The 17689-nt window shown below is 35.6% G+C and overlaps 1 protein-coding gene across 1 annotated transcript in view; it reads left to right on the top strand.

The window, feature by feature from the left end:
• Positions 1–4406, top strand: part of LOC144959220 (uncharacterized) — a 17984-nt gene extending 13578 nt beyond the window's left edge. Inside the window, exons 7-9 of the mRNA XM_078891762.1 lie at positions 511–759; positions 2951–3071; positions 3821–4406. Of these exons, the coding sequence (XP_078747888.1) occupies positions 511–759; positions 2951–3071; positions 3821–4406 (956 nt within the window). The remainder of the gene's footprint in view (positions 1–510; positions 760–2950; positions 3072–3820) is intronic.
• The last annotated feature ends 13283 nt before the right edge of the window (positions 4407–17689 follow it).

The raw sequence follows: 17689 nt of genomic DNA, 5'->3' as shown, positions 1-17689 counted from the left end.
CTCCCCTGCTCCATCAAAAACAAAAACAAAATAATAACAATTGTTTTATCGAAAAAGAAAAAAGACCTAAATAACCCCCAATACCTATGTCGAGATCTGTATTCATTAAAATTCTTACTGTAGTTATTGTGCGGTTCTATGGTTTTGTGGTATGACACTCGTTTCGGATCGGAAGGTCCTGGGTTCGAGCCTTGCTCGACACATAGTTGGGTCCTTGGAAAAGTCTCTTTACTCACATTTAATCACCGTACTCAGGTGTAAAATTCTCTTTCAAATAATACCAATTATGATAATATTCATCAATTTTGAAATTTTGACAAATTTGTCTGAAAAAGTAATTCCTGAAAGGTGCTGCAGAGACTCCACCACATGGTTATTGCAGTTCTGAAGTACCGTTTAAAGATCATATCCAGCTACATTATTTCACAAACCTTGAGGAAGAACGGTGCCCTTTTTGTTTTTGTTGCAAACGATTACTTTTATAAAGTTGCTGTTTCAAATTTGTTTTAGATAATGAATATGTTTGGAGAGAACCCGAAACCACCAGCGTGAAGACCTCCAGCCAAGCAACTCCCATGGTCGCGGATCCTGATACAGCACCTGAACAGAGAGAGCCCAGTGTCGCACAAACTACGGAAAATCCACACACTATGGAGGAACGGTGTGCAGTCATTGTTGGTGATAATTTAAATTCTGGATGGAACTTCCAGCTCAAGGATAAGCCGTGTTCTGAAAGAGCATTGTCCATGTGTATTGACGGTAAGAGGTTTTTTTTCCCCCAAGTGATATGTAGTCTTTTGGTATGAGTAAGACACTCGCTTTCGGATCGGAAGTTCCTGGGTTCGAGCAAAGCTCGCGCATAATTGAGTCATTGGAGAAGGTTCTTTACTCACATTCTCTCCCTAAGTTAGCTGTAAAATGAGTACCTGGCCGATAACAGTGTTGAATCTGTCGGAAAAAATTGTAATATCGCCTAAAATTCGTCATGTCCCGTTTTACATGTTACGTGTTGCTGTTAATAATAGTAATAATGATAATGATAATAATAATAATAAATGGCATTTATATAGCGCTTTGTCCCGTTGTAACAGGCTCTAAGTGCTTTACAGTGATAAAAAACAAGTGTTCAGAGCATTGGAAACTGAGTTACATGATTCTAACGGCATTTAACAAAACCCACGGAATCCAAAAAAAGACACATACAAAACAACTTGAGCTTTTATATAGCACAAAAACCACTAAACGTGCATTACAGAGGGTCCCTGACCAACAGCAACACGCAACATTTACAACGAGGCATGATGCCTCTTATGCTATAATACAATTTTGTTTCCGACAGAGACAACGCTGTTAACAGCCAGGTACTCATTTTACCCTGAGTACGGCGCGAGAATGTGAGTAAAGAACCTTTTCCAAGGACTCAACTATAAGCCGAGCGAGGCTTAAACCCAGGCCAACCGATCCGAAAGCGGGTGTCACATCACGAGACCACATAGCCGCACATACCCATAAAATTTGTTCTCACTTGGAAATCGGTAAAACTTACAGGTCTGCGTGAAAAAGATAACAACTTAATTATTTCTGATGAGTGTGGAACCGGAAGGGCCGTTGCTAGGCAGTTGTAACGTCGTCCTTTTTGCCTCTATAGGGCAATGGCCCTTCCGGTTCCAAATTCAACAGAAAGAAGAATCCAGCTGTGGTCTTTACTACGAGCATAGTTGCTTTTAAAAAATGGAATTGATCTAATTTTTTTTTTGCTAAAAGGGTTCAACGTTTTTGCGCCTGATTATCGACAACTCTCGGAGAGAGAGGCCTGTCGATTTTTACTGATATCCACGTGAGAACCATTTTTGGATACTTTGAGCGTCGTTAAGAAGAAAAGATTTTGGAATCCTATTAGATCACTGTCCATACTCTGCGAGTAACACGTGAGAACAGGTTTTGGATGGTTGGTCCTGGGCCGACTCTAAATTTAATTTATAAGCTTCAACAGTCGTGACGTCACTTCCCTCGTAAGAACGCATAGTAACTTAGTAACTGGATGTAAACTATCGGAACAATGGCGGACTCCTTTATGAAATACTTCTCCGACGACCATAAAGTGAATCCAGAGGAGAAAAACATTATAAATCTGATCACGTGACATCAGACTATTGAATTCTATTGGCAGAGAAGGTTGATAACTGATATTGATTGTCATTATTGAGAGTTCGACTTTTTGCATATCATTTAAAAGTATTTAGAATTGACAGATTTTGATTTTTTTTCATAATATCCTTGGCCAGGTTTGAAATTAAATTTTCCATGCAATAGGTTCAACAGGCGTGACGTCACGTCCCTCGTAATAACGAAAAGTAACTGGTTGTAAACTATCGGAACAATGGCGGACGCCAAATTCTCCATCACCGTCCTAATGAAATACAAGTACTTCTCCGACGAGCATTAACGTGTATCCAGAGGAGAAAAACATTATAAATCTGATCATGTTTTGACTTTTATACATTCTGATCACATGAAATGAGAAATAGTTCTAGCCAGCATGAAGAATAAAAAGTACCAAATTTCTTTGTTTAGAACCAAGCAGCTGGTCGGACGTGACATCATACTATTGAATCCTATTGAACAGTCCCGTCTTCACACACCATGCTGCATTGAGTGCGTTGTCGTTTATTTAATTATTTATTTTTTTTATCAGACAACATTTCTTCGAGTATCTATCAATTAAATGACTCTCATTTTGACAAACACTTTCAAACCTGGGAATTGTGACAAGTCCCAGGTTTGAGTGCTTTCGCCAAGATCAGATTCATTTTAATCGATCGATAATATTTGAATTAGAGTGGCCTACTTAAAATGTCAAAAATTCGAAGTTTTCAAGGGAAACAAAAATAGGAACATCAACATTAGAAATAACTAATTTGTCTAAACATGATACAAAAATGCTCCAAAGTCCTGAATTTTAAGGAACTTAACTTTGCTTTTCATGAAGATTTATTGAGTAAAAGAGGCGAATGTAGTTCTTTAGCTGGAGCCAAAAATTTGTATTTCTTTGAAATTTTCGTAGACGCTAGGTAGGTCTGGTCTTTTGGCCAAATTATTAGATACGTGTTTTCTCACAGAACAGCAGTGCCATCGATCGTTTAATGCATTTTAATCCAATTTTGAGGAGATCTAGCATTGATTTTTTTTTCAGTTAGAAATGGAAACAAGACCCCATAATGATGTGTTAAATGTAAAAAAATCTCAATAGAATTTTTCCAATTTTCAACGTAGTTTGTTCTTTTTCTATTTTGTTCCTTACATGTCCACTCCATGTCATGTAATTATGTCACTGTTGTAACTTATCGTCATCTTGATAATAATAATAATAATAATAATAATAAATAATAATAAATAATAATAATAATAATAATAATAATAATAATAATAATAATAATAATAATAATATAATAATAATAATAATAGATAAAATAATGATAATAATAATAATAATAATAATAATAATAATAATAATAATAATAATAATAATAATAATAATAATAATAATAATAATAATAATAATGATGATGATGATAAATAATAATAATAATAATAATAATAATAATAATAATAATAATAATAATAATAATAATAATAATAATAAAAATAATAATAATAATAATAATAATAATAATAATAATAATAATAATAATAATAATAATAATAATAATAATAATAATAATAATAATAATAATAATAATACCGCGCATATTCCATATACAAACAGCTCTGTGCGGCTAAAAAATAATTCTGTATCTTTTTTTTTATTCAACGGTCACAGTTTGGAAGAGCAATCCAACTACAGTCGCGACTACATCTACCTCAACCACTGCAACCACAACAAAATCAGCAGTACGACCAATACCTGCAGCTACAACAACCACTGCAACAACACCCAAAACTGGAGCTACAACAACCTCAGTAAAAACACCGACAACTACAACAGCCACAACAACAACAAAACCGACAACAGCAACTACACCAAGAAAGTCAACAACAACTACAGCAACCACTGCAAAAACGCCGTCAGCCCCATCTGCAGCAGCCCCAACAACAACAACAACGACGACGACGACAACAGCTACTCCCGCAACTACAGCAAGAAAGCCAACAACAACTACAGCAACCACTGCAAAAACGCCGTCAGCCCCATCTGCAGCAGCCCCAACAACAACAACAACGACGACGACGACAACAGCTACTCCCGCAACTACAGCAAGAAAGCCAACAACAACTATAGCAACCACTGCAAAAACGCCGTCAGCCCCATCTGCAGCAGCCCCAACAACAACAACAACGACGACGACGACAACAGCTACTCCCGCAACTACAGCAAGAAAGCCGACTACAACCACAGCAACCACTAAAACAACACCAAAAACTGGAGTTATAACAACCACAGCAACAACACCGTCAGCCCCATCTACAGTAGCGACAACAAAAACAACAATGACAACAGCAACTACATCAACAACGCCGACAACTGCAACTCCAGCAACCACAGCAAGAAAGCCAACAACTACAGCAACCAAAACAGCAACGGCAACAGCACCAACAAAAGTCACAACAACAATGACAGAAATATCAGCATCAACTGCAACGACTTATTCATCGACAACGACATCAGCAACCCTTCGCCTTGACTCATCTTTCTCAAATCTAGTACCACTATCTCCAACACCAACAACAAAGATGTCCATACCCATACCAAAAACATTATTGGCATCAAAAACAACACAAAACACAGCATCGTCGACAACAACTATCACTCTACACGATAGCAGCAACTCTATCTTGCCGACTCTTCAAGTATTACCAGGATCTACACCAATATTAAACCGTCCAGTAATGTCTGGACAGTCTACAACAAAATCTATCACTCTGCCTTCAATTGGAATTGAACCATCACAAGTAAGTTTATTGTTAAACTCAGAGCAACCCCCATTGTCATCATCGATAATACCCCTGCCTCCGCTGCCGCCGACCAAACCATTGTCGCCTGTGGAGAAAACAAAATTAAAAGAGACGCTACAAGTTCTCATGACTCTACTCAGAGAACCAGGTCTAATCACTAAACCCATTAGTCATGGTGCCAACGAAACCTCAACTAATACAACAAAGGTCGTTCAAAGTAAGCTTTGTCCATGCGCATGCGCAACTATCAAATTCACAGGCATGCCATCGCCAGAAGTTCTTTCTAAGATGATTAACAAAATTCAGGTTGCGCTGAGGGTAGAAACCACCAGCTTGTCGTCTGTGAAGAGCAAGAAAGAATCTGCTAAGGACGATCGTTCCAGCAGTAAAAGCATTGCAGTTCTAGCAGTCTTTTTTGCCGCTATTCCTTTGCTTACAATTCTTGGTTTTGACCTAATTCGGGTTTATCAACATTTCATCATTGAATAATTTCGTACACGCTAAAGTAGTTGAAGAGTGATTTTCGAGTATTCGTCATATCCTTTTATCGCATTTTGAGATATCGTTTATTTCATTCTTTTCAATGCCTGACGCAGAGTCGATTATTATACTAAGACATTAAATCTACATTAATTTGATATAAATTTAGAGTCATACTTAACAAGTTTTAGTAAATTCCTTTTAAAAAAGTAAATTTTCTGAAAGTCCACTTTGTGTCGTTGGTATTTTCCTCAACTGGGCCTGGCCGGATGTAGTTTTGTGGGTTTTTTTCTTATTACTTTTAGCGTATTCTGTTCTCCAAACCATATCTAAACTACTTTTTAAGTTAATATGACCTATTGATAATAATAATAATAATAATAATAATAATAATAATAATAATAATAACAATTATATATTATTATTATTATTATTATTATTATTATTATTATTATTATTATTATTATTATTATTATTATTATTATTATTATTATTATTACTGTTATTGGGTTTTTTTTAATCATCATTAAATATTATAATTACTATTATAATTGTCATTATCATCATCATCATAAAAATAATAATCATCACCATCATCATCGTCGGCATCACCATTATCATCATTGGTATTATCTTAATATTATCATTATTATCATTATTATTATTATTATTATTATTATTATTATTATTATTATTATTATTATTATTATCATCATCATCATCATTATTATTATCATTACCATCATCGTCATAATCACTGTTGGTTTCCTTTCCATGTGGCTTTGTCTCCTTTTACTTCAACGAGACTTAGTTTCATCTGGAGTTTTATATTTTTTTAAAGGGAGACTCTCAGAATCTGATATCACATAATTATGAGAAGTATTATCATTGAAACTTTCATTATTATAGTTTATTGATATTGACATACCAAGATGCAATGTGTAACCATAGGAGTAATAATCACTTAAGAGTTTTTTTCTCCTATGGGATTTTCATCTGGTATCGCACTAGACAGTTTTGGTGGATTTTTTTTTCTTTGGGCAAGATTATAAAACCCCAATTTGCTCACTTTGGACAACCCGGGTGATTTCTCTTTGACATCAGACATCTTGCTTGATGGATTGTTTATATTCCTACATGAAATACCAAGGCGAGAGTATCTACGGATGCCGTAGCGGAAAGCGTATTTTTTATTTTTTAAAAACAAATATTGGACAAAACGAAAGAAGAAGTGCTAAAACATACCAACAAAGGAAACTAATGCCTTTAATAGCGGATCGACAACTATCCTTTTTCGGACACATAGTAAGGAAAGATAAGAATGAATACCTGGCAAGTTGTGGAAAAATACCTGGTAAACGCGCCCGGGGGAGACAAAGAAAAACACTCATAGACCAACTGAAGGGCTTCACCAACCTAACAATCCAAGAGCTGTTTGAAAAAGCAAGAGACAGGGAGGAATGGAGAGAGATAATTCATGCAGTATCCGAAGCCTGGACCAGGCATGGAACCTAGAAGAAGAAGATTGGACAATGGACTACTGAACTGTTCTCTTCTTTAACTATTTGGTGACTGAGTTAATCACAGACCGGTTATCAATATGGTTTCCACGAGATTACAAAAAAAAAAACACAGAAAATCAAACAATTCATGAAATAACAAACCTCAACACTGAGATACCAGTCCCATGTGGTCTTTGTTATTGAAGGCTGGTTTTCTAAAACTAGTTAAGTCGTTGTTTTTCTACTTTTTGAGATTTTTCATCCATGAGATAAATTGATAAATTGAAACCTAAACTTTAGTTTAATCATCAAATGGCACAAGAATTATCATAGACTTGTGTGAATTTGAAGTTTGAATATAATAAAATAATAGACGGAATGATAAATTGTACAGAAATAATCCTCAATATCTCAAAATGGAAAAAACGGAGGAAGGGAGTTTTGGAAAACCACTCTTCAATTGTTACATGTTCTTTGTCGAGTATTCAAGGTACTGAATAAGATGGATAATGCATTCATTCAATGGGGGGCAAAGTGCAATGTCAAAAACTGGTTCCAATATCATTGGAAGCGTAAAACCACTTTTCCAAATGAATGGATACATACTTTAGGTAATTAACTAACTTCTGGTTACAGAGTGATAGTATCTTATGTTCTAGTCTAAATATATACTAGTCGTCAATAAAGATCTTCCATCCTCGCTCTTTTACGTCCCGTAATCCTAAGAATCTGCCTAAACACACTGCTACTGAAATAGTTATACCGCATTATGGTTCAGTTTGAAACCAGTCCATCATAAGTTCTCCGAAGGACTGGTTACATAATATACACTTCCAATGGATTTGGAACAGGACGAGTTGTAGACTTCACTGCCGAAATAGACGACTTCACACTTTGATCAAGAACGTATAAAATTTCAATTTAATACAAATTAAAAGTCTTTCCTTCAATTTTGAATGGATTTTTTAAAATGAAAAAGTATGCTATTTTAAAATATAACAATGAAGTATCTGGAGCGGCGTGGGCTGAGAAAACCAGTTCGTTGCTTTTTTTGAGTGACCCATCTCTAGAGTCCCTCTTTGTCTTTCATTTTCTTATGTGTATGTATGTATGTATGTAGCCCATGATTTTTCAGTATCCTATCTTTCCATTTTTTTAAAACCCCATTAATTATAATCTATATTTTCAAGATATGTGTCTTTAAATTATTTTAATAACTAGAAGGTATTTCCGTTCTACGAACAGAGATGGTGGAAGGCTAAGTTACCTGATTTTTAAAATACACTGAAGGTATTGACCATAAAAAGTGAACTGAGACCGAAACGTGATCAACTTCTTATAGATCTATGAGTTAAGAATATAGATGGAAAAGTGAATTGAGGGGAGTCCTTCCGAAAGCTCATTGTGCCAAGGGAAACAACTCAAATATTCCCTCAACTAACCCTAAGAAAAAATCAAATCTAGTACCTTTAACTAACCCTTATAGGAAAAACAAACACCCTGGCACCTTTGCTAAGACTTGTGACTAACCATAATAGAAAAAAAATCCTCCAATCTCGAGCCCAACCTGATATTAAAAAAACCCTTGGACTCCTTTGCATTACCTTTCAATACTTCACAAATCAAAATGGCGGCCGAGAATCAAAACAATGGTCAAATTAGGAAATTTTAAACTTTTACAAATCTATCAAGGATTGTTCTAGAGTTTTTGTAATGCTTCTATATGATGACAAATTGAATAAATAAACGCCTGACAAAAGATCCACGGTGAAAATACAAATTGAAAGAAATGCTAGCGCAAGAAGCTTTCGGAAGGTCTCCCGAATTGAGACCAAAACGTTTTCAATTTACTATAGATTTATAAGTTTGGAATATATAGATAGACGTAAATATAATGTCTTTTGCCTATTTTCTTACCTCTTTTACGCTTTCTGATTTCTTTAGACCTTTGTGTGTTAAATTATGGTGCCGGAAGTGTTGTCTTTCAATGCGGGTTCCTTTGTTTCGTCATTTATCTTTTATAATTTAGTTTTCTTTTATTCTAACAGTCGTGACGTTACTTCCCACGTAATGGCGCATAGTAACTTCGTAACTGTTTCTAAACTATCGGAACAATGGCGGATGCTCTTATGAAATACTTCTTCGACGAGCATAAAAGTGTAACCAGAGGAGGAAAACATTATAAATCTGATCATGTTTTGACTTGTATACATTCTGATCACATGACATATGAAAAAGTTTAGCCAGCCTGAAGATTAAAAGTGCCGATTTTCTTTGTTTAGAGCCAAGCTGCTCGTTGCTGGATGGATATGACATCCGACTATTGACTCCTATTGGAAGAAACTAAACATTATTTTTGTGTCATATAGACCAGCTACCGCTCCTAGTCTTTTGTCTTTCCCTATCAGCCATCAAAATTTGACTGTTTTTGTTTCTTTTTTAGTTTTTGAATCTATAGTGTTTTGGGGCTTAGCTCCATGACAATACGATGATCCAAATAAATATTGTCCGTTCAAGTGTTGGATATTTAGTTTATTTATATCGATTCAATGTAGATTTTATGAACAAAAAATTCTTGTAAATAGCATTACTAATCTCATTAATAATTTGTTCAGAGAGGTGGTCATTGACCAATGATCTAAAATAAACTCCTGAACTTGAACTTTAACTTAAACGTGTCTTAAATCTCCTTACCTATCATTTTCAGTATTCTCCCAAAATGGCAGGCTTACCAAGCAGAATTTTTTTAGCAAGCTCTCTACAAATCAACTTTATGTTCTCATTAATTAAACAAAGATCAATATTCAAAGTAATATGTACAAAATAAATCTGAATTTTTTTAAATGTATATTGTGTCGTAACAAATTTGTCAATTTTGCTGCAGGTGGTAAGGAGAAGGTTAAACAAGACATTCCAAAATGTGACCCTTCGCCTCAAAACGGTATTAAGTCGTGATGGTTAATATGTTGAAAATTGAATTTATAGATAGAAATATCAGACTTGTGTTGAGTTTGTATGTTTTATTGAGGAGAATGGATACCATATTTTAGGGTGCTAATGTCAACAATTTATATTTTTGACCAGTTTAACATTTCATTCGGCTTTTAAACATATGGTTCGTTCCGACATTATACCGTTTTGAGACGATGGGTCACAAATGACATCGCATCGGCGTGGTGGCTACAAATCACGTTTTGCTAAGTTCTTGAATTGTATTTGAATGTAATTTTATGTGTATACTTACATTGAGACTATTTTTATCAATGAATTCTGAAATAATGATAAGATAACATGTCTTTGTTTTGCACGTTTTATCCAGACCATTCCTATGATAATATTGTATAATTCGTCCAAGGAGCTTATTCGTAGAGTAGTCCGTTTTGTAACAAAAAGTAAAGTTTCGCCCACTGTTTTCCGTTGATAAAACTTGACATGTCGTATATTTATTTAATTCACATTCACAAATAAAATATGTTACACAATATCGATCTAAGTGTGTTATACTTATTTTACTACTTGACTTATTTAACATGTTGTGCGGCTATGTGGTCTTGTGGTATGACACTCGCTTTCGGATCGGAAGGTCCTGGGTTCGAGCCTCGCTCGGCGTATAGTTGAGTCCTTGGAGAAGGCTCTTTACTCACATTCTCTCAACGTACTCAGGTGTAAAATGAGTACCTGGCCGTTAACAGCGTTGTCTCTGTCCCCAAAATTTGTAATATCGCCTGACAGGCGTCATGTCTCGTCCTACATGTTATGTGTTGCTGTTGGCCTGGGACCCCTTGTAAAGCGCTTTGAGCACCTTTAGTGGATATTGCGCTATATAAAAGCTACTAATCAGCCGACTGTGACGCCACAGCATCTTCTCTGATTCTTCTGACTAATTTCCCTCCTTTGGTATCAATCCTCTACAACGGACTGTATTATTATCATCATTACTATCAGTATTATTATTATAATTATTACTACTATTTTAATTACTTTTTTCCCCTATTACAAGAGCTGTAACCTAACAATAATTGCCTATTTGGACAATAAGATTATTATTATTATTATTATTATTATTATTATTATTATTATTATTATTATTATTATTATTATTATTATTATTATTATATTATTTTTATACTATTATTATTATTATTACTATTATTATTTATTATTATTATTATTATTATTATTTTATTATTATTATTATTATTATTGTTATTATTATTATTATTACTATTATTATTATTATTATTATTATTATTATTATTATTATTATTATTATTATTCTGCAAGATATTTTTCCGATCTTAATTCTCTCCTTTACATGCTATTTTTAGAATTTTCCCCCATAAATTCACACCCACCCAACCTAAAAATAGATTTTTCTTACTCAAATAAACGATAAGGGCATTCTATACATGATTTGGTTCTACATAAGGAGCTCTGCAACACAGCGCCAAGCTTTTACAGTTATAACAATTTTTCTTCTTTAAATGTTGTGATGTATCAAAAGAAACGAGAATGATAGAATTGTTGATTGCATCGTAACAAATGTGACGATTTTTCTATGGTTGGTAAGGAGAGGTTTAATTAAAGTCTCGTTTTTATTATTGTGTGAATGTTTGTGCGGCTATGTGGTCTTGTGGTAAGACACTTGCTTTCGGACCGGAAGGTCCTGGGTTCGAGCCTCGCTCGGCGCATAGTTGAGTCCTTGGAAAAGGCTCTTTACTCACATTCTCTCACCGTACTCAGGTGTAAAATGAGTACCTGGCCGTAAACAGCGTTGTATCTGTCCGAAATATAATATCGCCTTAGAGGCGCCATGTCTTGTTCTAAATGTTAAATGTTGCTGTTGGACAGGGGGGAATCCTTGTAAAGCGCTTTGAGCACGTTTAGTGGAAATTGCGGGGTTTTTTTGTTTTTGTTAGTCTACCTCTATATTTGTTTTGCCTGATTGTGTAAAGTATGAACTTATGGCTTTGTTTGCTGGATTATTGTCACTTCTAAGTACAAATGTGTCCGAATTTTATACAGGACAATATCCACTAAACGTGATCAAAGCGCTTTACAGTGGGTATCTAGGCCAACATCAGCACTTAACATGTGGCACAAAACACGATGCCTGTTAGGCGATATTACAGTTTCTTTTTCCGACAAATACAAAGCTGTATGAATCCAGGCTCTCATTTTACACCTGAGTATAATGTGATGATGTGAGTAACGAGACTTTTCCAACTGCGCCACTCAGAGCGGGACTCAAACTCAGGACCTTACGATCCGAAGGCGAGTGTTATACCACAAACTACATAGCTGCATGAGATGGAGTGAGTGATAAAGAGAGAGAGAGAGAGAGAGAGAGAGAGAGAGAGAGAGTAAGAGAGAATGATATAGAGAGAGGGAGAAAGAAAGAAAGAGAGAGAGAGAATGAGGGAGGGGCAAGAGAGAGAGTTTCAAAGAGAGACGGAGATACAGAGAGATAGAGAGAGAGAGAGAGAGGGAGAGAGAGAGAGAGAGAGAGAGAATGGGAGGGGGAGAGAGAGAAGGGAGGAATATATATATATATATATATATATATATATATATATATATATAGAGAGAGAGATAGAGAGAGAGAGGGAGGGAGAGAGAGCGAGAGAGAGAGAGAGGGGGGGGGGGTGTGTGGAGGGAGGGAGGGAGAGAGACCTTGAGAAATCGAGAAATCGAGAACAATAGATACCGGATCTAAGACTCCGTTGAACTCTGAAACTCAGTGAAGCGGAAATCTGAATATTATGCAATTTAATATTTGTTTTGCCTCGTCAAGGAATAATAAATCCTTGTTCACAGCTATAATCATTTCATTCCAGCTTGTGGGGGAATCCCCTTTGACCAGTATATTGAGTAACAATAGAATGTGAAAATAATATCAGCCAATCACAGCAAGGGAATGCTTGACTGCTCGACGCGAGGTTAAAGTGAACTTAATCTCCATTCATTGCCATTTTGAAACACATTTGCTGTTTACTGTTTTTGCATACCGAAGGAAAACATTCGTAGCTGCTATTGCAGCAGAAACAGCAACAGCGGCTGTTGATGCAACAGCCGCAGCGATAGTTATGCCGACGGGCACATGTTATTTAGCTTGAGCTTTCATATAGCGCGATATCCACTAAACGTGCTCAAAGCTCTTTACATGTAGTCCCTAGTCAAGAACAACACTTAACATGTAGATCAAGACGTGAGGCCTATTAGGTGATATTACATTTTTTTTTTCACACAGATGTCGCTGTTTACGGCCATGTACTCATTTTATACCCGAGTAAGATGATAGAATGAGAATAAAGAGATTTTCCTAAGGACTTGTAAAGCGCTTTGAGCACGTTTAGTGGATATTGCGCTATATAAAAAAAAGCTCCAAAAAAATCTCAAAGGACTCAACTATGCGCCGCCCAGAGCGCGACTGGAACCAGGACCATTCGATCCGAAGAATAGTGTCATACCACAAGAGCACATAGACGCTGGTAGTCTAACCGAATGAAATAATAATTATGGGTTTGATTTAACATTGTTGTAAAGGACAATATTTTGCGTCGACTTGAGAGCATTTCCATCCCAACAATGCGCGCGTAATAATTTGAATCCCGGACCTACCAATGAGTGTACCTCGCACCAGACTTAGTATATTGCACATGGAGACAAATTTTACCTTGATGTAACATTTAATAGGACATTAGCAAATGCTTGCTTCTCTTTACACAGGACTATTTGGACAATAAAGATTATTATTATTATTATTATTATTATTATTATTATTATTATTATTATTATTATTATTATTATTATTATTATTATTATTATTACTATTATTAGTCTAAAGCAAAATACTTTCCGCTAGAACTGACAGACTCAGCTGTCCAATCACAGCTGGGTGGACAGTCAAAAAAAAAAAAAAAGGAAATCTCAGCGGGGTTCGGGATTAATGCTGGTTCGTTTGCATTTGACGTGTAATTGCTATCCTGAAGGAAATGATAGTTCTTAATGTTAAATTGTACAATCCGAAAACCAATCGGTGTAAAAAAAAAAAAAAAAAAAAAGAAAAAGGAATATATTTTGATGATAAATAATATAGTTGATCGTCATTGGAAGGGCAATAAATTCATACGATTCTTGGACACCTACTTTGTGAAATATTGCACTTGTCGTCGCCAATGCGGGCTGGACGTCAGACTGTAGAAATTTTGTGGTCAGTGTCAGGCTAAGAGTTTACGAAGGCTAAGGTCAGTGTCAGGCCATGCGTTTACAAAGGCTAAGGTCAGTGTGTCAGGCTATGCGTTTACAAAGGCTACGGTCAGTGCCATGCTATTAGTTTACAAAGGCTACGGTCAGTGTCAGGCTATGAGTTTACAAAGGCTACGGTCAGTGTTAAGCTATTAGTTTACAAAGGCTACGGTCAGTGGCAGGCTATGAGTTTACAAAGGCTACGGCCAGTGTTAGGCTATGCGCTCACAAATGGTATGGTCAGTGTCAGGCTATGAGTTTACAAAGGCTACGATCAGTGTTAGGCTATGAGTTTACAAAGGCTACGGTCAGTGGCAGGCTATGAGTTTACAAAGGCTACGATCAGTGTTAGGCTATGAGTTTACAAATGTTATGGTCAGTGTCAAGCTATGAGTTTACAAAGGCTACGGTCAGTGTCAGGCTATGAGTTTACGAAAGCTAGTGTTAGTGTTAGGCTACGAGTTTACAAAGGCTACGGTCAGTGTCAAGCTATGAGTTTACAAAGACTTCGTGTCGACTCGGTACTTTGTAATCATTATTTAACCGCCAGTTAGATTCTCACCATAGTCCATACAAACAAGTCATAAACTTAAAAGGCGACATACATGTTTGTGTGATGGTACGATTCATTTGGTAGGAATAACAAGTGAGTATTTTAATTAAACGCATAGTATCTATGTGTTCATAATCTGTAATTTGATAACAGACGTTTATAGCAAATATCCTGCTCCAGGTCCTTTTAAAATAATACGAACACATGTAATGAGAGACATTTTGCACTAACAACTATGAAATTAGATACAAAATGCTATTCAAAAATCGTAGTTATTAAGACACTTTAAAACCAACAGCCTGATATTTTTTCCGGGTCGTGGTGAGAGCACACTTCAAGTTTGCGAACCAAAAATTAGACACGCTCTCCCCCCATCATATGTCGTGTTTTTGTTTGTTGTTTGTTTTGTTTTTGTTGTTGTTTTATTTTTTTTTTTGTCTTTCTTTTTTTTTTTTTGGGTTCTGCTTGTTGTTGTTTTTGTCGTTGTTGTTGTTGTTGTTGTTGTTGTTGTTGTTGTCGTTGTTTGATTGCTATTGTTCTGTTTTGTTGTTTTGTTTTGTTTTTGTTTTGTTTTTGTTTTTTTTGTTTTTGTTTTTTTTTTTTTTTTTTGTTTGTTTTTTTTTTTTGTTGTTGCATTATAGGGTTGTTTTTTTTGTGTTTTTTTTTTTTTTAAGATAGCCGAGAGAACTCAACTTTACCCCGAAAGCCAAAGAAGAAGAAGAAGAAGAAGAAGAAGAAGAAGAAGAAGAAGAAGAAGAAGAAGAAGAAGAAGAAGAGGTAGAAGAAGAAGAGGAAGAAGAAGAAAAACAACAACAACAACAATCGCAATAACAACAACATAACAACAACAAGGAGAAGAAGAAGACGAAGAACAAGAAAAGCAGCAACACCAATAACAGCGGAGCAGCATTGACAAACCAACAACAACAGCTACAACAACAACAACAACAACAACAACAACAACAACAGCTACAACAACATAACAACATTACGACAGGAAAACGAATTGATTGACCCCCTCAGAGATCACGAACATTTTTATTCTGAGAGATGGGATAATTAGATAAGATTACATTGCCTGAATAGACCAAATAAAAAGCTAGGTCTAGGTGAAATCGTGCGTGCTAAATGGACTTTGACATTTTGAGCGCCCAAAAAAATCTGCCCAACACTTTACCACTGCACGATCGGTCATGTTCCGTCTCTCAGTTGCTATTTAGTGACAAGGATACAACGGGTGCGTTTGTATGTGTGTGTGTGTGTGTGTGTGTTTGCGTGTGTGTGTTTGTGTGTGTGTGTGTGTGGATATATATATATATATATATATATATATATATATATATATATATATGTATATATAATATGTATATATATATATATATATATATATATATATATATATATATATATATATATATATATATATATTGGAGCAGTGGGGGAGGGGGGGGGGGGGGGCGGGGGAGCGGTGGAAGAGGAAGACAAGATTATAGTATGCCATTTTGCCCCGAGATCTGATTTCCATTTTCCAAGAACTTAGCCTTACTCGAATAAAGGGAGTTCACTCATGAATATCATAAAATATCATAAAATATTACGATTTTGCCTGAGCGTTCTCTGATCCAAAATCGCGCGATATTTAGTATGAATAGCCTTTAGAATGTCATTTGTGACCCATCGCCTCAGAACGGTGATATCTCGGGGTAGCGTCGATGCCGAAAACTTGATTTCAAGACAGAGTTTAGAGAGATTTGCTAAGTTTTATTTCATAATATATATATATATATATATATATATATATATATATATATATATATATATATATGATAATATATATATATATATATATATATATATGCGTTTTGGTAAAATACTCACAACATCACCAGCCACAGCCATATAGAACGTACCAAATTATGCTTAACCTTTAACGTTTATACTCTGGTCGATAGAATTAACGTGAGAAATAATGAGCCAACAGACGGTATAAAATGGTAATGATAAAGAACTGAGTGACATCAAGTGCTTTCCCTGTATTGAATGCAACTTACGATTCGCTTTCTTTTAGTGGCCGTTGGCTTGTACTTTGACTCAATTTATTGCATGGTCAGTGTCAGGTTATGAGTATACGATAGACACGGTTTGACCGTAGCCATCGTTATGTTATAGCCTGACACTGAAATCCAAAAGGACTGGCAGTTTGACGTCATTTGGTTTTTGCACCGCCGAGTGAGTTGTCGTTAGTAGTGCTCATGGAAACAAGTTATTTCATTGGTTGAACTTTTGAATACAACTCACGATTTGTTTTCTTTTGTGGCAAAAGACTGGCATTTTGACGTCATTTTTTGGTCAGTATCAGGCCATAACTTTACGAAGGCCACGCTGATACTGACCAAAAAGATGACGACAAAATGTCCGTCTTTTGCCACAAAAGAAAACAAATCGTGAGTTGTATCCATTAGTTCAACCAATGAAATAACTTGTTTCCTTGAGCTCTACTAAAGACAACTCACTAGACGGTGCAAAAACCAAATAATGACGTCAAACTGCCAGTCCTTTTGGATTTCATTGTCAGGCTATAGATAGTATGCACTTGGCTAAGAAGTTCACAACATTGCCATCCGGAAGTAAAACTGGCCAACACACAAAACTGTGTGTAACCTTGAAGGTTTATAGTCTGGTTAATACAGTTTAGTGAGAAATACTCATAAACGCGGATGGCAAAAAACAATAAGAAAGACACGAGTGACGTCATCTTCGAACTATCTATATCCATAACGACGGCTACAGTTTGACACGGTGACAAATAAAATGACACTATTACAATGTGCGATAAAACAAGTATTTAGTTCAACTCTGCAAGAAACTAGTAAAAATGTGCAAAATCTGGAAGGCCTACGGTGCAAGTAGTGTCGTGTCGATTCCTATTCTGCATACATCCGTATTTTGCTCA

The sequence above is a fragment of the Berghia stephanieae genome, chromosome 13, assembly GCF_034508935.2.
Source record: "Berghia stephanieae isolate SIO BIC M18660-M18661 chromosome 13, UCSD_Bste_1.3, whole genome shotgun sequence".
Lineage (NCBI taxonomy): Eukaryota > Metazoa > Mollusca > Gastropoda > Nudibranchia > Aeolidiidae > Berghia > Berghia stephanieae.
The sequence above is the reverse complement of the archived record's forward strand: the minus strand, read 5'-3'. Positions and strand labels throughout refer to the sequence as shown.